The sequence below is a fragment of the Staurois parvus genome, unplaced genomic scaffold, assembly GCF_062004578.1.
Source record: "Staurois parvus isolate SC_StPar_1 unplaced genomic scaffold, SC_StPar_1.0 ptg000082l, whole genome shotgun sequence".
Lineage (NCBI taxonomy): Eukaryota > Metazoa > Chordata > Amphibia > Anura > Ranidae > Staurois > Staurois parvus.
In genome coordinates this window covers 17,337-39,619 of record NW_028317878.1, presented here as the reverse complement: position 1 = coordinate 39,619, position 22,283 = coordinate 17,337, and the positions used below count along the sequence as shown (strand labels likewise).

Here is a 22,283-nt window from a genome sequence, read left to right as displayed (position 1 = left end):
CTCAATAGAAGAGCCTTGCTTGGAAAGTAACGCATCGCTGACAAATTAGAGAGTGTGCGTTTTGCTTATGTATTAGATTCCATAGTTAATGCATGAAAAGTGTACAGTAAATTCACTGCACCTACAGATAAAATATCAGGAGTCCTTACAATCAACAGATGGAGTTCCCAGACACAGAGGTATTTAAAGGAGTTACCTGCTTCTTCCTGTCCGACTGAGGATCTATCATGACATTGATCAGAGATGGAAGATGTTTCTCCGAGAAGCTGGCTTTCAGAGCCTGCTGCAGTTCCTCAGGTGTCTGCACAAAGTATCCCTTCCCACCAAAGGCTGTCATTACCTGCTCATAATGGGCGTTTGGCAATAAAGAAACAGGAGGTGTGCTGATAAAAAGAAAACAAATTAGAAAATGTGGTAGCACAAGATTGGTGTTCTCTAGTATCCAGATAGCACACTGGATAAGTGGTTAACACATCCACATAGCACCACTAAGGTCATAGGTTCAAATCCCAGCCTGGAGTGTGCATGCTCTCCCTGTGCCTGCATAGGTTTCCCCAGGTACTCCCAATTTCCTCCCACACTCCAAAGACATGCGTGTAGGTTAATTGGATCCTGTCTGGCCCTAGTATGTGTGAATGTGAGTTAGTGACTTCAGATTGTAAGCTCCCCAAGGGCAGGGAGTGATGTGCACTCAGCACAAAGCTTGCAGACATGGTAAAGAGGCTTAGTGGTTGTTCTGACAAACATCAGAAAAATACATGATCATGAGGGACTTTGGAATGACTTTTAGCACCAAGCATGGTGGCATTATCACAGCTACTGCTAACCTCCAGAGATTTTCACAGACTACCTCTTCTGGGTCTACCAAGAGAAGAAGAAACATACAATGAGAAAAAAATTACCTGCGTAAAACAAATTTGTGTTAAAGTAGAACTCAGTTCTAATTGATATTTAGTTTGATGAAGGTCTGAATATACAAATTACGTTTTTTGTTCTTTAACCATTTCCTGCCCAGGTCAATTTTCAGCTTTCAGCGCTATCACACTTTGAATGACAATTGTGCGGTCATGCAACACTGCACCCATATGAATTTTTAGCATTTTTTTGAGACAGATAAAACTTTATTTTGGTGGTATTTATTCACCACTTGGATTTTAATTTTTTTTTTTTTGCTATATTAAAGAAAAAGTTTGAAAAAAAGTGTTTTTCTTATAAAAGTTTGCAAATAAATAATCTTTCTTCATAAATCTTGGCCAAAATTTATTCAATTATCTTTTTAGTTGAAAAAAAAAAAAAAAAAAACCCAAATTAGTTTAAACCAAAAATTATAACATTTTTAAAAACTTATTTTTACATTTTTATTTTTTTTTATATTATTTATGTTTTTTTTTTTACATACTGTCACCCTAGCAGTACAGTGTTACCATAGTGACATTGTACTACTTGTATGGGGTGATGAAGATTTTTTTTTTTTTTTTTTACACTGATTGCTTTTACAGCCTTTATTGGTGTAAAAGCAATCATTTCTCCTCTCTGGCTGCATTCTTGCAGCCACTGAGAAATACTGTGCGTGCTGTGATTGGTCACAGCTTGTCACATGGTACAAGGCTGTTGTGAATAGCCTTGTACCATGTGACCTCTGTGATCATTCAGATTTCACACGTAGCAAGCAATGATGTCAGAAATGACATCTTGCTTACTATTTATTTATTTCAGGTACTTATATAGGGCTGTCAATTTGTGCAGCTCTTTACATATATATTGTACATTCACATCAGTCCCTAACCCTCAAGGGGTGTACAATCTAAGGTCCCTAACTCACATTCATACATACACATACTAGGGCCAATTTAGACAAGATCCAATTAACCTACCAGCATGTCTTTGGAGTGTAGGAGGAAACCGGAGTACCCGGAGGAAACCCACGCAGGCACAGGGAGAACATGCAAACTCCAGGCAGGTGGTGCCGTGGCTGTGATTCGAACCAACGACCCTAGTACTGCCAGGCGGAAGTGCTAACCATTTAGCCACTGTGCTGCCCCACTACTTACTACTCTTCAAGTGATCACTGATTGGCCAATCAGTGATCACATGATCGGGACCTCACACAAAGGGTCCCGTACAACGATCTGTGTTCCACTGTGCCCAGAGGACACAGCAGGCACCAGATCACGGTGCTGCGCGGAGCGCGCACAAGCAGGGAGCGGGGAGGCCATTTATAAACGCCCGCCCCTGCACTGCTCCCATCCAGCCGTTTATATACATGGGCCGGACGGCAAGTGGTTAAAGTGATTCTAAACCTTGGAATTTTTGTTTTACATAACAAACATGTTATGTTATACGTACCTGCTCTGTGTAATGGTTTAGAGCAGGCCTATCCTCGTCTTTGTGGGTCCACCACCAGTGGTCCTGGCTCCTTGCCCCAGCCAAGTGCCCCCAATAGCAAGAATCTTGCTATAGGGGCACTTGTGCAGGCTCAGCCACGTCACGGCCACAGTTAAGATCACAGCTGAGTATAGAATCACTGAGGATTGTACATCGCTTAGTGTGATTTACTGATTTTCCTGGGACACTTAAGACCTCCTTATTTTAACAGCCAATATTGTTTCTAATAACGTTCAGCAGTTTATTGGTACTAAAAATGTGTACTTACTAAGGTGGCCACTCAGAATGTGTACCCAATAATGTGGCAGCTGGGAGCATATACTAGAATTGTTTTAAAATGAGAAGATATACATCCAAGTGTGACTGAAAGCATTCCCGAGGGACAACTGCCTGTATGCAGGCAAACTGAGACCACAACCAATCACTCGCATGTGATCGCAGCATGAAAGGTTGCATGCAAGTGTTTGTGATTATCTGCAAGTGCTGGCAACCTCTCATTGCTTTCAATGGGGTTGCCTCTTGCAGCTATTCATGGGAACCCCCACTGGGGTTCTTGCATATTATCGCAGGCAGGGTGCATTCACAAGTGTGAATGCACCCTTACAAAGCAAATAAAATTTGACTGAGCCCCTTGTCTAGATTCTCAAACTTTATAAAAGGATTTCACCAAGAGGGTTTTAACTCTGTGACTAGTTCCCTTTTTATTACTTTTCATAACAAATATGTGGATCATTTAGCTCCAATTCATCAGCTGAGCATAATTTATTTAAATAAAGTAAAATTTTGACCCAGTACAAAAATAAGCACTTACCTATTCTCTGTAATTTTGTAATGAAGGAACACACACGCATACACTCTCCCCCCACTCCCCCCCCCCCTTCACAGAGCTATAGGGAACTCATTAACAAGTATGTTTCTGTCACATACAGTACTTTGCTGTATATAGAGAGAATATGTTATGTTTTCACTTTAGTTTAAAGTAGTAATAAACCCAAAACAAAACATTTTATTATATTGCAGCTTACCAATGCTTACATGTGATGGCTGCATTAGTTTTCTTTTTTAAACTTTTAATTTTTACCTGGTGATCTGGCTAGTAAGTTTGTTGTTTTTCAATAGAACAAATTTTCTTGCAGACTATCAGTTACAGGGATGAAAAACTATTTACCACAGACATGGGTGCTTACAATGATCAGCTTTTATTTATGTATGTAAAACCTTTATCTCAAAAGAAAAAAATAACAGTTTGCTTTAACTAATTATAGAGTGCTAGGAACAGCTTGGCTTTAATTTGTTTTGTGTATCTAAATGTGCTATTACATCTAAACACTCTCCTTCACCCAAACAGACAATGCTGCTGTCCAAAGCTGCCTCTGTGCTTTCAGTCAAAGTGGAGGCACTCACATACAGGAGGTGTGTTACTGGCCAGATCACCAAGGGAAAACAGAGGGGGGAAAAAAGGCCTAAAAAAAGAAAATTAATACAGCCACTATATGTAAAGATTGGTAAGCTGCATTATATTACATTTTTAGTTTTGGGTTTAAGATTGCTTTAAAATAAAGGCTTCAAGAGTTCTTTATTTGTTTTTGCTTGTTATACATTTTAGATGCAATTTTCAAGTACCTAAATACAGGGTGTCCCTAAAGTCTGGACACATAGCCAAAATGCATATTTTCAATACATTTCAAATATTGTACATTTTTCAACATTTTATTTCATTGGAATATTAATCAATAACATCAACATTTGTGACACAAAATTTCATGCGCTTTGCAAGATTCACATGAACCTGATGCAGTTACTTCACATTTATATCACTTTGAACATTTGTTCATGATGCATTCCCTCAGGTGATTCAAATCTAATTTTCATTGAGTATACCTCCTCCTTTAGCATACCCCCCAAAAAAGAAGTCAAGAGGGTTGGGGTCTGGTGAGCTTATATAGTGTACACACACATTGTCCAGACTTTAGGGACCCCCTGTATTTCTTTAAACAAATCCACATGATCATCCGAATACTTACACTGAAGCTGGATCGCCAGCCTTTAGCATGTCATTCCAAGTGCCTTCATCAAACCCACTGTAAATCCCATTATTATTCACCACTATAATAATAATGGGTAGATTATGCCTGAAAAAAAAAAAAAATAAAATGTCTATACATTGCATTATTCAAAGAAAGTTTGTTAATGCTCAGGCTCAAAATTCACTCACAGGCAACTATTCCACAAATTATCCTCTAACACTGCAATATTGGCAGGCAAATGAGATGGAAGAACACAGAACTGGAGACATCCCGGGACTTCATCTGTCCTTCCCCCCTGCAAAGTACTAACTGATAGGTCTACTTTTAAGGTAAACCTGTACCTGAAGCAAACATCAACCACTTGCCATCTGGGCGTTGCACATAAAATGTACAGCCAAGCAGATGGAAGGCCATTTTAAAACTTTCATTTTAGGTGTTCATATGAACAACACAATGTGCCCATTGCATAGTGCAGCTCACCGAATAAACATACAGAGCCAATGAGAGTGGCTCTGTACCATGTAATCATTGTGACCAATCACAGCAATCACACATGGTTTACACACTGGCTGTGCTCAGCAGCAGCTTTCACTTTCATCCTACACAGCGATCATTGTGTGAGATGAAAAGGAAGTTCCTTATCGCAGCTAGCACACGGTAAAAAATAATAACCCAGTAACCACTATCACAACACTGCCGTACAGCCGAACTTCCACATTTGTATTAGATGTGCATACATCGGTAAGCGTCAATGCAAAGCATTGGTGTTTACAAGCCTATGGCTGTGTATGGTAGTCTACTTGTATGGCAGGCTGTTTCTGGCACTTGTAACTCTCCATGTGTGAGAACGCGCAGTGAAATTTAAGCTAGGTGCATAAATGCCTAAAGATGCTGGTGTGCATGAACATTAAAAGATCACGATGCTTTCCCTCCTCTTCCAACCCTCCTCCCCTATTAAAGCTCCCTGCATTATTTCTCAGAATGGAAAGCATTTTGTGAATGAAGTAAGGGGTTTCTTGTCATCCATCCACTCCTCCATTCACAGAATGTTGGTGCTGTACCCCCGCAATTTTTTTTTTTTAACTAGACTTCAGCTTTAAAGCTCATTTACTGCTGGTTAAGAATATGTAAATATTTGAATGTCCATAATCTGGCCACAGTTCTACCATAGAAATTGTGGACTACAAAAATTACTCAATAGTGTCTTTCATTTAGATATGGAGAAGTAAACTTAACATAAAAAGTAGATTTTTATTCCTATGATAAGGCTGCGCTTATTTTTTTATGCAACAGCAATACATGATTAAGATATTCTTTCTAGAAGATTCCTACCGGCAGATTGTTTCAACTTCCATGCCAGAGAAACCAAAGGCACTGTCCCCTTCCACACAGACCACTCTCTTCTCCGGACTCTCATCCTTTACCACCATGGCAGCCGCTATGGCAAATCCCAAGCCAACTCCCATTGTGCCAAATGTGCCAGCATCTAATCTGTAGAAAACAACAAAATGTACTGTCATAATGAATTACAGCTCTGCTACTTGAAAGATAAAAATATTTTAAAAAATTGATATAACCTGGGAATACCTTGGAAAGCACAAATTCTAGAATGCTCATATTGCGCATTGCTTTGGGCTGAATGAATTGAAGGAGGAAAATATGAACTTTTGGGGGCCTATTCACTATGCGTTGCATGGAGTTGACGCAACACATTTTCGGGCATTATGGCAGCCTATTCATTTTGAATGGCGCACTCTCCTGTTGACCCTTTAAGTACTAATTTGTAAGTTATACGATATGTCACATGTCAACATACTTTGTGCAGCTTACCATAAAGGTGCACTGGGGTGCCATTTAGAATGAATAGCACTGTTGTGCACCAAGCATCCATAAAACACATTTCTGCACTACAACAATATAAATTCAGCCTCAAGCATCGTCAATGTCCTCAGAGGTTGTAAGGTACCTTTTGGCATATTGATTGTGACTATGCTACAGCAGGATTAGTTAGCATTTCTTTTTTCAACATCCAGATAACCTCACTAACCCCAAGCAGTACAATCCTTACTCAGTACAATCATAGTTAAAGTGGTTGTACACACTTACGTATGTGACTACCCTCAGGTGATACACAGAGATGAAACTAATTTTCCTAAATAAGTTGTACCTGTTTATCTGCAGCCCTCTCTTCTGTACAGCCTTCTTAAACACACAGATCAAATGCTATTTCTCAGCTCTAGCAGAGAGGGAGGATCTGATGTCACACACAGCACAGGGAGGAAAACCAAATGAAGTCTGGGACATGAGTGGAGAGAAAAGGACACCACTTCCCCCACACACAGTCTCATAGGGGATCATGTACAGATGAGACTGTCAACCACCTTCTGTGTGCTGCTGGGGAGGGGAGGAGGTGGAAGGCCATCTCCTCAGATTCTGTGGTGTCTTAAATAATGATTGCGCAAGGTGCTTTGGATTGAGGCTAGTACACACTATAGAGGATTATGCTCTATTCATTTTTCATTTCAGAGGTTTATGAGCACTTTAAAAACGATATTGCTTCCTTCCTCATACAGAAGGAAAAAAAATGTTGTTCATTATTTTTTATTTCGTTTTCTCCTTTACATAGTGCCAACATATTAGACAATGGAGTTAACTTACTAAAGGAGAAGAGGCTGTTCACTTAGCAAAGTGTACATTCACTTTGCATAATAAACACTGGTAAATAGTTATGTGCAAAGGAAATTAATAAATAATATTTTTGCCAGCACATGATTTGGTATTCAAAGTAAAACAGGTTTACCTTTTACTAACATTTACTTTTTAGTAAATAAACCACAATAATTCACAGAATACAGGGGGCAAATAACAACCGTCCCTGCATCAAAAGAAGCCCACAATCTCTCTTTGCTATACTCATACACAATAGGTTGATGAAAAATTAACCAATATATATTGGGTTTGGAGAGGTAACTGGGAGCACATAAATGCTGGGAGAATGCAAACATGCAGCCAGTATTACTTAAAAGGATATGTAACCAGGACCTAGAGCTGCAGGACAAAATTGATATCTATGTAGCCATCTGCTGCTTTTCCTATATTACATCCTGCTGTAAACATTCTCACAGCCTGATTACTGCCCATTCTACCCCTTTCAGAACTGTGGACACACAGGTAACCAAAAGCTTAAAAATATAATATTGTGTGCAGGTAGACTGCAATTCTTACCTGTGACGTGGATGAAAGTTTTGGAGCACAGTACGGCCAATGTCCATTGTATTCGCTCCTTCACTTACAATAATGCAATCGCTGGGCAAAACCTGCTTCACATGGTGAAAAACTGTGTAGTAATTCATTGGAAGGGTTGTCTGTGATGCCAAAACCTGCACAAACCAAGAATGCTTTTAATTCAACATACTGAAACTAAAGAAAACATGGTAAAAACAGCAAAGGGATAAAACACAGAAATTATTGGCCTCTCAATATAAAGCATTTACCTGCTTCTGTGCTGGAGACAGTATGAACAGTCTTTTGTTATTGACTGGTGATTTTGTGTTTGAATTTACACGTTCTAGAGGTAGTATGAGGCCAGTGCAGCAAAATAGGCAGCTTATCGTTGTTGAGAATAGAAAAAAACCTTCTGCGCTGCTAAAGGTATAGATAGGACTATTGAAAAAAGCTGCAAACACCTAGACACCACTAGCACAAGGAAACAAAACAAATAAAATGGTGTTGCGCTAATATCAATAGTACTAAGGACACAATAATACGAAGAGTGGGGAGACAGAAAAAATAACCCCAAAACAGAGGTGATAAGTATAAAGGCCTTAATCCAGACCTAATTAGGTGCAATATGAACTATGACAAAGACAACGTGAGTAATAATTATAATAATAATTATTATATTCAACAAGTGAACATAAATAATACATAAAAATGTAAAGGCCTGAACCCAGACCAAACTAAGTGCAAAATAGATTGTGATGAAATACAACGAGAACAATAGTCAACAAGTGAACATAAATAATGTATTCAACATAATAGAACTAACACGTCCTAAATAAAAGTGCACAAAAAACACCATGGCACCCTTCTGAAGTCACGGAACAGTGACGTAACGCGTGGGACTGTTAGCGGAGCGTGGTGATGGTCACCGCCATTTTGGTACACCCTGGAAGTATAAACCCATAATCAATACATGTGTTTGAGGCCTGATTTCAACTGATGTTATTTATGTTCACTTGTTGACATTGTATTTCATCATTTTTCTCTTACTAAACCTCAGTTTCAGCTGACCCATCTTCAGTGGCAAAGAGGAGGGCGTTTTATGTATGTATATAGCAAATGTAATTTTTTTTTTTTTTTTTATTCATGTCAGTTTAAAGCACTACATTTATTTTATGGTTATTTGATATAAAGAAACAAAATGCATGTATAAAAAAACATTATAACTTCCCTTTAAGCATTTGCTTTAACCAGAAAACAGAAGTTTTGTGATTTCTGGGAGGAGTTGGGAGAAACCGAAACAGTTAAAAGGGTAAGTTCAGTTTTGGGACATATTGCAGGTTCCACCTTTTTTTTTTCTCTTTTTTTTTTTTTTAAAGGGTGTAACATGTTCCCAAAGCTGCAGCCACTGCCCACCCTCCCTGTGACAGAAGTGTGGGGTGAAGTTCCCCATACTGTCACTTTTTAAAAATAGCATGGCGGCGTGAGGCCCATACGGTCACAATATACATTCACAGCGTTCTGTGACTGAATGAACTACAAGTCCCAACAGCCGCTAAGGCTGTCAGCTTGTAGTTCTCAATGAACTATCACGGCGCTGTGGAACGCCATGGTAGTTCATGGATTCTTCCTGTCAGTATATTAGCTTGCCCAGACATCCCACATGGGCAAGCAGATGTACTGACAGGTCTGCAGGAGACCTGCATGGCACTAGCGATCTGCTGATCTCTGGTGCAATGCTTTACAGGCTCCCACAACCAAAAATAATAAAAATGCACAATTTTTTTATCTACAAAAAAATGTGCATTTTTAATTTTTGGTCAAAAAGGTGAACTTATCCTTTAATAAATAATACCGGTTATTTAAATCAAATTGTGTGTACATGCCTAATTTAAAAAGGTAGATCAATATCAATAGTGTCCATTGCAGAGAATTACATTACCAAGATTGTTTTGTCAGACTGCTTGGATATGGGTTTGCTTTTGTACATCAATTTTTATATGTGATATGCCTATACACTATGCAGATTCAACCTGTTTTACACTACAATATAATGAATGTAACTTCCTTGTTTATCAGAAACAATTAAATTCCTTGTAAAAATTCTTATGGACAAGTTCACTTTATCATAAGACTTTCTGTCTATTCACCTTTGAGTTTTCTTCATTGGCTTTTATCTTCGTCTTAAGGTCTTTCCACCATCCTGTAGTGGATGAGTACTTCCAGGTGCTTTTAAGCAACTCATCTAGAAGCTTAACAGAAAAAAAAAATTCAGTCTATTTTACAGTATTTAATAGTTTATTACTATATGTTGTACATTTGATGTCAGCCCGCCAAAAAACAGAGATCTTTAGTCTATTGGAGTTTCTGGCTCAGTATTTCCACCACCATGTAGATTCGCTCCTACTGCTGCATTCTCTGTAATTTTTTATAAATAAAGATAGCAAACTCTTAGTAAAGTTTGCAGCAGCTGGGTGAGTCTGGGAAATCATATATCAAGAATAAACCACTGCACATTAAAGATATAAGGCTAGTGAAGACTTGTGAGACGTCTATCCTGCTGCCATCATTTACAGATTTAGTCAATGTGAACTGGAAGAGGGACAAAACACACAAACAGATGCCCAAATACCAGTGTAAAAATTGTTTCCGACTAGCTAGACGTAGCAATGTGATAGGTGCAGCACAAAAAGCTTTCAAAGCGTGTACAATGTCAAGTGACAGTAGACATAACGGACTCATCTTACCTGCTGAGTCACTGCATTAATATCACCCACGAGACTTGCTACAGGTTTAACATTATTGCCAAGCTCCTCTGGGCAAATGTCAACCTGTCAGGAGCAGAAGAGAATAACTTCAGTTTAAAAATCATTATTAAAATTATTTAGGTCGTAATGCTATAATAATACGATCTCAGACAAAACTAGGCTACAAAACCTTTTGCTTTATGGGTGACTAATGGGGAGATAGGAGGTCAGGATCTTAAATATGTCAGACTGAGGTATTGCCATCATAATGGCACCAACTACAGTGTATGAGACAAACCTTTATTAGCTCTTTCAGCAAATACTTTTTTGAAATGTGCACATTTAGACATACAGAAATGAAAATGTTGTGGTTTTAAAGCTTAATGCACATTATGGAGCATACCCAATGTAATGCATTCTCTGTTCTAGAACGGAATTGAATAATGAAATTAAATAGCCCACTGATTTATTATATCTTAAAGTGGTTCTAAAGCCTTAAGGTTTGTTACCTTAATGCATTCTCTGCATTAAGGTAAAATACCTTTCGCAATGAGGATCCCCTCCAGCCCCCCCTTACATACTGACCTGTCACTGGCCAATCTTGATCCAGCGCAGAGCACAGAGAGTGTATTCTCTCCCTTCTCACAGGGCAGACTGACAGCAGTGAACGCCATTGGTTTCTGCTGCTGTCAATCAAATCCTATGATGAGGGAGCCAGGGGTGACCCCGTTGTTTGTGTCTATGGATGCAGACAGCTGGGCTCAAAAGCAAGCCCGCATGAGTACCCCCCTTAGCAAGCACTTGCTGGGAAGGGGGGAGTTCTTGGCAGAAGGACCGTGTTTAAGGCGGCACCACCAGTCCTCCTGTACGGGGTCCAAGCCAGCAGGGGTGCCTAGGCAGCTGGGTGAATTGGATGTGAGCAGGGAGGTTGATCGGCACAATGGTGGGCAATTACTGGAACAGATCCCCCGCATGGCTCTCTCTGCAGCAAGTGAAAGCTGGCTTCTTCTCCTCTCGCTACCGCTGGCTTTCAGCTTCTGCAGACAGAGCCATACAAGGGATTGGTTCTAGTAATGGTCCCCCCGCCGCACCCATCACCCTCCCTGCGCACCATACATTTCCCCCTGCTGCCCAGGTCCCCTGTGTGCCCCCACAATGCTGCCAGCTTCCCTCCTCTCCTTCCTACTGGCAGTTGCATGCACACAACAGGATTCTTCTGGATGGAGAGTGGGGGAAGGGTCCAGTAAACAGGTCACATTTACCAACCCCATCCTTTGCTCAATGAACACAAATGGTACCGATCACTCACTGTGTTCATTCATAACTGAAGCATAGTAAACTGTTTTTTTGGGGGAGCCTTGTCAGGTGGGCTGTATGGGGCCCTGTGGTTTCTAACAGCAGCCCTGCTCAACAGTGGGGAGGAGTCAGGAGGGCTGGCAGAGGACCCCAGAAGAGGATTGAGGCTGCTCTGTGCAAAACCATTGTCCAGAGGAGGTAATATTAATATGCTTGCCATTAAAAAAAAAAAACGAATAAAAAAAAAAACGAATAAAAAAAAGGAGAGAGGTGTGGTGCAACCCCCTAGAAATGGCTGCAACAGTTGGGCAGAATTGGGAACTCAAGTATAGGTGTCTCAAAGACAAATGGTACATTAACAGTTTTGCATGTCCCGATCTCTAAAACCTCTTTATTTGGTAAGAAGAAAGCAGCAAGTGTAATTTGAGTGAAGTCAGAACTGCTGATTTGTATAATTTGTACATTTATTATAACATAATAAAAGAAGTAACCTTTATGGGCATGTCTGAATTTTGTGAAAAGTCTCACAACTTTACATTTATATAAAACATCACACCAAGATGACATTAGAACCTGTGCTTTATTTTTATACTCAAACAAACCTCATCTTACCTGGATGATCTTCACATCTGGCTGAAACCTTGGTGGAAGCCCAAAGTGCAACATCCAGTTCAGCCTGGCACCCAATAACAGTATAAGATCTGCATGCAGCAATGCACTGTAGGCAAGAAAAATCCATTATCAGTTAACAATCAGTCAAAATATATAGTGAGCAACATGAAAAAAGTTTATCATATAGCAGCATTAAAAAGGAAAGACAAACAGTCAAATAGTAAAGCAGGAAATAGATTGTAACCATTTTTTTGCACCCTCAATTACGCCTTTTAACCCACTTTATAGGGTACAGTTATAGGAGGTAAATAACTGATAAGTCAATTATTTGTTGCTTATTTGCTAACGAATGCTCATTTATAAAACATTTTACATCTAAATGTGTCCACTCATTCACCTGGTCGAGTCATATTTACTGGCACAAATGAAAAAATGTAACCCCCTTCCTGACCAGGCCATTTTTTTCATTACTTTAACTGGCAATTACATGGTCATGCAACTCTGCACTCAAATTAAATTTACATCCTTTTTTCCCCCCACGAATTGAGCTTTCTTTCAGTGGTATTTGATTGCCTGTGCAGTTTTTATTTTTTGCTCTATATAAAAAAAAAAAAAAAAAAAAAAACCTGACAATTTTGAGAAAAAAAAAATTATATATTACAGTAAAAAAAATTCAAAATTTAGTCATACATTTATGCCAAAATGTATTATGCTACATGTCTTTGCTAAAAAAAAAAGTCCCTATATGTGTAAATTGATTGGTTTACGTGAAAGTTATAGCGTTTACAAATGGCAGTATAGATACTGGAATTTTTTTTTTTTTACTAGTACAGTAATGGCGGTGATCAGCGACTTATAGCGGGACTGCGGCGGGCATTCTGACACTGGGGGGAAACTGACTTGGTGTCACTGATATCCCCAGTGACACCAATACAGTGATCAGTGCTTAAGAAAAAAAAAAAAAGAACTGATATCGTACTAATCGCACTGGGCAGGAAGGAGTTCTCATGAAGGGCGATCAAAGGGTTAACTGTGTGCTGTGTCCATGTGCTTCACTGTAAGTACACTGTTTTGAATGGCTGTGCTGTACACAACCATCCAAAGCAGTGTGCAGGAGCTGACAAACAGAACTGTTTTGTATACAAACAGTTCTCCTCCCCGTCCGAGATGCTCTGCAATCACTGTGTGGGTGAGGGTGAGTAATCACCAGCCGGGACCCGGTGATTGACAGCCGTGCCTGCAATGTCGGCGCGGGTAGGGCGCACGCCCTCCTACCCGGAGATGCAAAATCACGTATATATACACACACACACACACACACACGTGATTTTGCACACCCGTGCCGCCCTGTAGCAGTATATCTGCTATAGGGCGGTTGGGAAGCGGTTAATTATAGGCTGTTTTTTCCATATGCTTTGTGTTCCACTTATGTTGATTTGTTCTTGCAATATACATGGGAATCAACCCTTTACTTTCCTTGGTAAACATACCTGGACCTAGCAGCAGCAACACTAAATGGATGATCATCTGGTACAACACCTTTACCCATTGGCGTTGGCAAAAATGGCAGTCCACATTCATTTACTAGTCTCCGTATAACCTTCTCTGCACGTGAAAATGCAGCACCTTAAAAAAAAAAGCCACACACACCATGGGGTTAATTTACTAAAACTGGAGTGCAAAATCTGGTGCAGCTGGGCATGGTAGTCAATCAGCTTCTAACTTTAACTCCATATGTGATTATATGACATATACAGTATTTGTTGAAAATAGTGAAAGCTACAAAAATATGAAAACTACTGTAACCAAAGGTCACCCAGCATAAGTTAAAGTGTTGGGATCTCTTTCTAGTCTGCACTGCTTTAACACCTGACATTAGGTCAGAAAGTAAATCTTTCTACATACGTGTACACACAACAGGAAAGCCTTGACAAAGGTTATAGCCAAAAAAAGAGAGAGCAGTTACTATTACTCTTTGTCCCCTTTGGCAATATTTATTTTCACTTCCTATACTGGCAACATGAAAAGCAGCGAGGACAGAATCTTCCCAGTTAGGACACAATCTGTAATCTGTAACAACATGACAGGGTTCTAACCCTTCACAAAACAACCACTTGCTGAAAATCGTATATCAGGAGCTGCAGAAGAATGGAAAGTATACAGTATGTATGTATCATTGTGCTTGTCATATGAGCTTTCAACTGGACAATCCAACTGCTCCATGTACTAGTTACATACAAGGTTATTTTGCATTTAAAATCAATGGGTAATTGGCATTCTGCAGATGTAGAATTATGCTGGATTTATATAGTGCCCTCAGCTTGCACAGTGTTTTACAAAATAAAAAAGGGAGACAGTACAGTTACAATACATCTGAAAATCACCCAACTAGCTACCTGCTGTTACATGACTGTCTGTACAACTTTTAATGTGGCATTTGGTACTTAATATGAAGACATAGCTTACCTTTTCCTATTATAACCAGAGGGTTTTGAGCTTTTTTTAGCTCAGCGACTGCTTTCTGTATTTCTAATGGGTCAGCCAGGCTGATGGGTCGTGGTAAACATTTTGTGTACCTTGAGAAAAAGTAAAAAGATTTTTTTCAGCTACATGAAAGTGTGGAATGCTACACCAGAGGTGTATGTGTCGTTCGCCAGCATGGCACATAACAGGGCTTTTTTTACTTTTTTTTCCCCTAAGGGTTGGTCTAATATCTTTTATTTATTTACTCACTCGAGCGATGGATTCTAAGCAGTAAGGGAAGCACTGTGATTATTAGAGGATCTTCAGCCTGTTTGAAAAAAAATAAAATAAAAAATAAAAGTCAGCAACTACAAATACTGTAGCTGATGACTTTTAATAAAAGGACACGTACCAGTCCAAAGATCCTGTGCCATCCTCACCCAGGCCGGTTCTTTGCTTTGGGTCCCCTGTGTTGACATGTATAATCTGGGAAGCCAGCTGTGTCTCAGTTTCACAGACAGCTTTCCCACTGTGCATGTACGAACTTGCTGTGCAAATAGTCCCGCAGCCTCCTGGGATCTGTGATGTGTCCCATGAGGTTGCAAGCGTTGGGCTGGGTGCGGTTCGGGGTAACTTCCAGGTGAATCACCTAGGCAATCAGACCGGAAGTGGGGGCAGATATTAAATGTGTTAAAAGGAAGAATGGGGGGAGGACATGAAGTGGGGCAAAGTTCTGCTTTAAGTCATAGACCATGAGTGTTCTCTACTGTTGACTCAGCTGATGTACTTGGACACTGCAATGCCTGTATTTGGATACTGCACAGATAAGTGCGACAAGAGAGGATCTATATTAGAGGAACATGGGTTGTTATATATATTTTAGAAATAATACTAAACAAATAAAAGTTTATCTGATTAATACAAAAACAGAGAAAAGAGACTTTAGCTGGCCATACATGGATTGAAATTCAGCCAGTTCAGCAGGGACCGGTGAAATTTCGATCCAAGTATGGCCACTGTGGTCAAGCAGTCAATCTACTGTACAAAACAAAAAACCACGGATTCCTCTATGGCCAGCCTAAGGAGAAACTCAATTGTCAGCACTGGTAGGTACAGACAAATATATAGATGACACATAGATGACCCACAAGACTCTGCTCTAAACTGTAATCAGCATGATTGCAAATTAGCATTCAGACATCTCAATAAACAAAAACTATTAGGAAATCCTATTTTAACCATTTCCATACCGGGCACTTTTACCCCCTTCCTGCCCAGGCCATTTTTTCAGGTTTCAGCGCTCTCACACTTTGAATGACAATTGCGCGGTCATACAACACTGTACCCAAACTAAAATTTTATAATTTTCTTCACACAACTAGAGCTTTCTTTTGGTGGTATTTAATCACCACTGGGGTTTTTATTTTTTTACTAAATTAACAAAAAAAGACCAGAAAATGTGAAAAAAAAAACACACGTTTTTCTTTGTTTCTGTTATAAAAGTTTGCAAATAAATAATTGTTCTTCATAAATTTAGGCCAAGATGTATTCTGCTACATGTCTTTGGTGAAAATAACCCAAATTAGGATGTATTTTTTAGTTTGTAGGAAAGTTATAGAGCTCACAAACTATCTGAAAATTGATCAGTCCTGAAGTGCTGACAGCCAATCTAATTTCTTGAGGTCCAAGAATGTCAGAAAAGAACAGATATCCTCCAAATGACTCCTTTTTCCAAAGTAGACAGTCTGACGTACTTCATAAGAGGCATGGTGAGTTTTTTGAAGTTGTATTTTTTTTTCATAATTTTTCGGAAAATGAAAAAAAATTATTTTCACTATTTTTTTTTTTACATACTGTCACCAGTGCAGTACAGCATCTTCATACAACTGGCATGGCGGTCATCAGGGACACCGACTGGTAACAGCACGAAAAAAAAAATATATATATAATTTTTAAAACATTTTTTTATTATTGTTAATTTTTTATTACATTTCTTTTTTTTAAAGATTTTTTTTCATATTTCACTATGACCAAAGTAGTATAATGTTACCATAGTAACACTGTACTACTTTGGGGAAGTGATCATTATTATTTATTTATTTATTTTTTTTTTTTTTACACAATTTGCTTATAGCAAAGAATTACTTTGCTATAAGTAAGCATTTAATTGAATGACATCGATTCATTAATTTTCTTTTTTTGTGCTTAGCTGTGATTTGGCCACGGCTAATCACATGACATGTGCATGTGATCGCTGTGACCATTCACAGCTAGACACTAGTATACAATGGATGGCATGAATGAAGCCATCCATTGTATACAACTGTCATGTGACCTGCTGTGATTGGTCACATGGTACCAGCAACGGGGGTTGATACTCAGATCTGTCGTTGGCCGTGTCCGAGGTACACGGCCGGTGACAGATCGCGCCGCTGCACGGCTCTGCAAGCGTGCAAACTGCGCATGCCCGGGAGGACGCCATGTGGCGTCCACCCGGAAAGCTAAAGCATTTTGCCAGCCGCCAAACGGCTATTGGCCGGGCAGCTAATGGTTAAGTAATAACACCCCCAACCTTCCTGAGGTATGGACTTACCTGACTTCACTCCCATCAACCATCTTGTTTACAAAGTCTCCAGGAATGTCCACATAGCAAGAACCAGGGCGGCCATATATACTTGTTCTTACAGCCTGAAAATAAAATAAATAAATAAGCCCTTAGAGGATTGTGTAGAATAGAGAAGCCCAAATCAGCAAGACATACAAATTACACTGAATAGTGTACCAATTCAAAGTGTAAACAAACTGACCCATATATTAACGAAGTCTACATACACACGACCAAAAGAATTTTACTGATCACAGAGGGAAGGTTTTTCCAGATCAAAAAAGTTCTTGTATAAATGATCAGTAAAATGCTTGCCTTTAGATACATTTCTTAGAACGTGAAAAAGTTTAGTCTTAAATCGTTCTGCTTTTTTTTCCAATCAATAAAAATGCACTCTCTGCATCTGGTATACATGTACATATGTTTACACTCATAAGTGCGTAAAATGTATACCCTCAGATGCAGATTTTTTGATTTTGGATCGGAACAAAGAGCACGTTTACGTGCCTGTGTGCATGTCCCAGTTGAAAACAGTACATCTGCATTAAAGATCCCTAAACAAAAAAAATGCTTTAAAATGCATTTTTTATGCCCGTGTACATGAGGCCTAATACAATAAAATACTGATTATATATAGCTGTGCTCAAAAGTTTGAATACTCTGGCAGAATTTGTGAAATTTTGGCATTAATATTGAAAATTTGACCGCTCATGCCAAAAAATGTTAATTTAACCGCCTCTCGCCGACCATATAGTACAATGACAGGCGCAAGGCGGTTCTCTCGTTCTGGGAGGATGTCATATGACATCCTCTCATTCTAACAGCGCATGCGCGGCTCCGGTAGCGCCCAGCGCAGCGATCGGCGTAGCGCCCAGCGCAGCGATCGGCGGAGCGCCCAGCGCAGCGATCGGCGGAGCGCCCAGCGCAGCGATCGGCGGAGCGCTGTGTCCCTCGGACACAGCGGATCACCGATCAATGGAAAGAGCAGAAGATGTCGGCTCGGTCATGTGATCAGCTGTGTCCAATCACAGCTGACCACATGTAAATAGGGAAATGCTGGTTATCGGCATTTCTCTCCTCACGAGCTGTCACGCTGACAGCTCAAGAGGAGAGGAAAGCCGGTAATCGGCATTCCTCGGAGGGGACATGTATACTGATCATCATGGCACTGATCATCAGTGTGCCCTGATGATCTGTGTAGCCCCAGCAGTGCCACCTGTCATTGTCCATCAGTGTCAGCTGTCAGTGCTCGTCCATGCCACCTGCCAGTGCCTATCAGTGCCACATCAATGCCACAATTCAGTGCCTACCAGTGCACATCAATGCCACATATCAGTGCCCATCTGAGCTGCCTATCAGTGTCACCTATCAGTGCCAGTCAGTACCACCTATCAGTGCCAGTCAGTGCCGCCTATCAGTGTGAATCAGTGCCGCCTAACAATGCCCGTCAGTGCTGCATATCAGTGCCGCCTAACAGTGCCAGTCAGTGCCACCTAACAGTGCCAGTCAATGCCACCTAACAGTGCCACATGTGTGCTGCCTTTCAGTGCCTATCAGTGATGCCTGTTAATGCCCATCAGTGACACCTACCAGTGCCTCCTCATCAGTGCCCATCAGTGCCACCTATAGTGCACATCACTACAGCCTCATTAGCGCACATCAGTGAAGGAGAAAAATCACTTATTTACAAAATTTTATAACAAAAGCTAAGAAAAAACTTTTTTTTTTTTCAAAATTTTCTGTGGTTTTTGGTTTAAGAAACAAAATAAAAAACCCAGGTGATTAAATACCACCAAAATAAAGCTCTGTCACAAAACATTTTTAAAAATTTCATATGGGTACAGTGTTGCATGACCGCACAATTGTCATTCAAAGTACAACAGCGCTGAAAGCTGGAAATTGGCCTGGGCAGGAAGGGGGTATAAGTGCCCTGTAGGATAGTGGTTAAAGATATTGATCATATGAAGCTATTTTATTATCACATAGTTGTTTGGCTGCTTTTTTAAATCATAATGATAAACAGAAATCATCCAAATGGCTCTGATCAAATATTTGCATAACCTAGAAAGTTTGGCCTTGATACAGACATACGAGGTGACACACTGGTTAAAATGGCAAGTAAAGGTTAATTTCCCACATCTATGACTTTTTAAAATTGTAATTAGTGTGTGTATACAGTGCCATGAAAAAGCATTCATACCCCTTGACATTTTTCACATTTTAACTAAATCTAGTGGAACCAATTGCCTTCAGAAGTCACCTAATTAGTAATATAGTCCACCTGTGTGTAATTTAATCTCAGTATAAATACAGCTGTTCTGTGAATCACTCAGGTTTGTTAGATAATATTAAATGAATAAACAGCATCATGAAGGTCAAGGAACACACGAGACAGGTCAGAGATAAAGTTGTGGAAAATTTTAAAGCAGGGTTATAAGAAAATATCCCAAGCTTTGAACATCTCACGGAGCACCATTCAATCCATCATCCAAAAAAGGAAAGAGTATGGCACAACTGCAAAACTACCAAAGACACGGCCATTCACCTAACTGACAGGCAAGGCAAGAGAGAAGCAGCCAAGAGGCCCATGGTAACTCTGGAGGAGCTGCAGAGATCCACAGCTCAGGTGGGAGAAACTATTAGTCGTGCTCTCCACCAATCTGGCCATTATAGTAGAGTGGCAAGAAGAAAGCCGTTGTTGAAGGAAAGCCATAAGAAGTCCTCAGTCAATAAGCTCCTATATTATACCCTTCACACAAAATCACAACTTTCTCCCTAGAAAGTATACAATCTAATAAATCCTTTTGTGGTACACATAAATCCCCAAAATTGTGTTTACATAAATCCACACTCAATTCTGTCTTAAAAAAGTAAAATAAACCCAAAAATATCAAAATTATATATAAAAATTGTGTTCAATAAACCCAAAGTGTCCAAGATCCAAAAAAATTTTTTCTTTCAATCCAATAAAGCAGAAATTGGTTCTAAGACTCCATGATCACCTCAAAGAAAAAATAGAAAAAGGAAATTCATAGTGTATTACCCTTTTAAAATATGTATATATATACTTCACTCTGTGCACAACACAAAAAACACACTCAAAATTATTTTGTGCAAAATAAATCCAATATATATCACAATCCAAATAGGTGAATAAAATTAAATAAATTAAATAAAACCCAAATCGTGAAAAAACGTGATCACTCCAATCACAAGTGAATAGTGATACTAGGTACTAGTACCCTCTAAACTCCAGCCAAAAGTGATGCTAGGTACTTTTACCCTCTTGCAGTATTTTCAAGCATGAGCTGACATAGGAAATCCGTATCTCTCAATCCTACATTTTCATAGGTTTTCCTCCCAACTCCTCATAAAAGCATAAAAAGGCTCTTAGGCAGAATCCATAAAAATGGACAAAATTTAATAGTAGCTCACATATAAAACAGGGATATCCAGCTTCACATATTCCTCGCACGCACGCTAACCGGAAGTGTCGCCGCGGCCATTTTGTTGGTTGGAAACATGTGTTTTTCAACCTGAAACTTGAAAGAGGAATATGTGAAGCTGGATATCCCTGTTTTATATGTGAGTTACTATTAAATTTTGTCCATTTTTATGGATTCTGCCTAAGAGCCTTTTTATGCTTTTATGAGGAGTTGGGAGGAAAACCTATGAAAATGTAGGATTGAGAGATACAGATTTCCTATGTCAGCTCATGCTTGAAAATACTGCAAGAGGGTAAAAGTACCTAGCATCACTTTTGGCTGGAGTTTAGAGGGTACTAGTACCTAGTATCACTATTCACTTGTGATTGGAGTGATCACGTTTTTTCACGATTTGGGTTTTATTTAATTTATTTAATTTTATTCACCTATTTGGATTGTGATATATATTGGATTTATTTTGCACAAAATAATTTTGAGTGTGTTTTTTGTGTTGTGCACAGAGTGAAGTATATATATACATATTTTAAAAGGGTAATACACTATGAATTTCCTTTTTCTATTTTTTCTTTGAGGTGATCATGGAGTCTTAGAACCAATTTCTGCTTTATTGGATTGAAAGGAAAAAATATTTTTGGAACTTGGACACTTTGGGTTTATTGAACACAATTTTTATATATAATTTTTATATATAATTTTTATATTTTTGGGTTTATTTTATTTTTTTAAGACAGAATTGAGTGTGGATTTATGTAAACACAATTTTGGGGATTTATGTGTACCACAAAAGGATTTATTAGATCATAAGAAGTCCTGTTTGCAGTTTGCGAGAAGCCATGTGGGGGACACAGCAAACATGTGGAAGAAGGTGCTCTGGCCAGATAAGACCAACATTTACATTTTTGGCTTGAATGCAAAACAATACATGTGTTTTGCGGAAAACTAACACTGCATATCACCCTGAACACACCATCCCCACTGTGAAACATGGTGGTGGCAGCATCATGTTGTGGGGATGCTTTTCTTCAGCAGAGACAGGAAAGCTGGTCAGAGTTGATGTTTAGTTGGATGGAGCCAAATACAGGGCAATCTTAGAAGAAAACCTGTGAGAGTCTGCTAGAGAATTCAGACTGGGGTGGAGGTTCACCTTTCAGCAGGATAACAACCCTAAACATACAGCCAGAGCTATAAGGGAATGGTTTAGATCAAAGCATATGTGTTAGAATGGGCCAGTCAAAGTCCAGACCTAAATCCAATTGAGAATTTGTGGCAAGACTTTAAAACTGCTGTCCACAAACGCTCTCCATCCAATCTGTCAGAGCTTGAACTATTTTGCAAAGAAGAATGAGCAAAAATGTCACTCTAGATGTGCAAAGCTGGCAGAGACATCCCCAAAAAGACTTGCAGCTGTAATTGCAGCGAAAGGTGGTTCTACAAAGTATTGACTCAGGGGCGCTGAATACAAATGTATGCCACACTTTTC

At 39.4% G+C, this 22,283-nt stretch overlaps 1 protein-coding gene across 1 annotated transcript in view; it reads right to left on the bottom strand.

Annotated features, from left to right (window-relative positions):
• The window catches only part of HACL1 (2-hydroxyacyl-CoA lyase 1), a 44,742-nt gene that overhangs the window by 6,196 nt on the left and 16,263 nt on the right, over positions 1-22,283 (bottom strand). Inside the window, exons 6-15 of the mRNA XM_089669870.1 lie at positions 17,346-17,440; positions 14,756-14,865; positions 13,780-13,915; positions 12,290-12,395; positions 10,382-10,465; positions 9,785-9,886; positions 7,638-7,792; positions 5,745-5,903; positions 4,410-4,517; positions 197-383 (exon numbers count right to left, since the gene is read on the bottom strand). Of these exons, the coding sequence (XP_089525996.1) occupies positions 197-383; positions 4,410-4,517; positions 5,745-5,903; positions 7,638-7,792; positions 9,785-9,886; positions 10,382-10,465; positions 12,290-12,395; positions 13,780-13,915; positions 14,756-14,865; positions 17,346-17,440 (1,242 nt within the window). The remainder of the gene's footprint in view (positions 1-196; positions 384-4,409; positions 4,518-5,744; positions 5,904-7,637; positions 7,793-9,784; positions 9,887-10,381; positions 10,466-12,289; positions 12,396-13,779; positions 13,916-14,755; positions 14,866-17,345; positions 17,441-22,283) is intronic.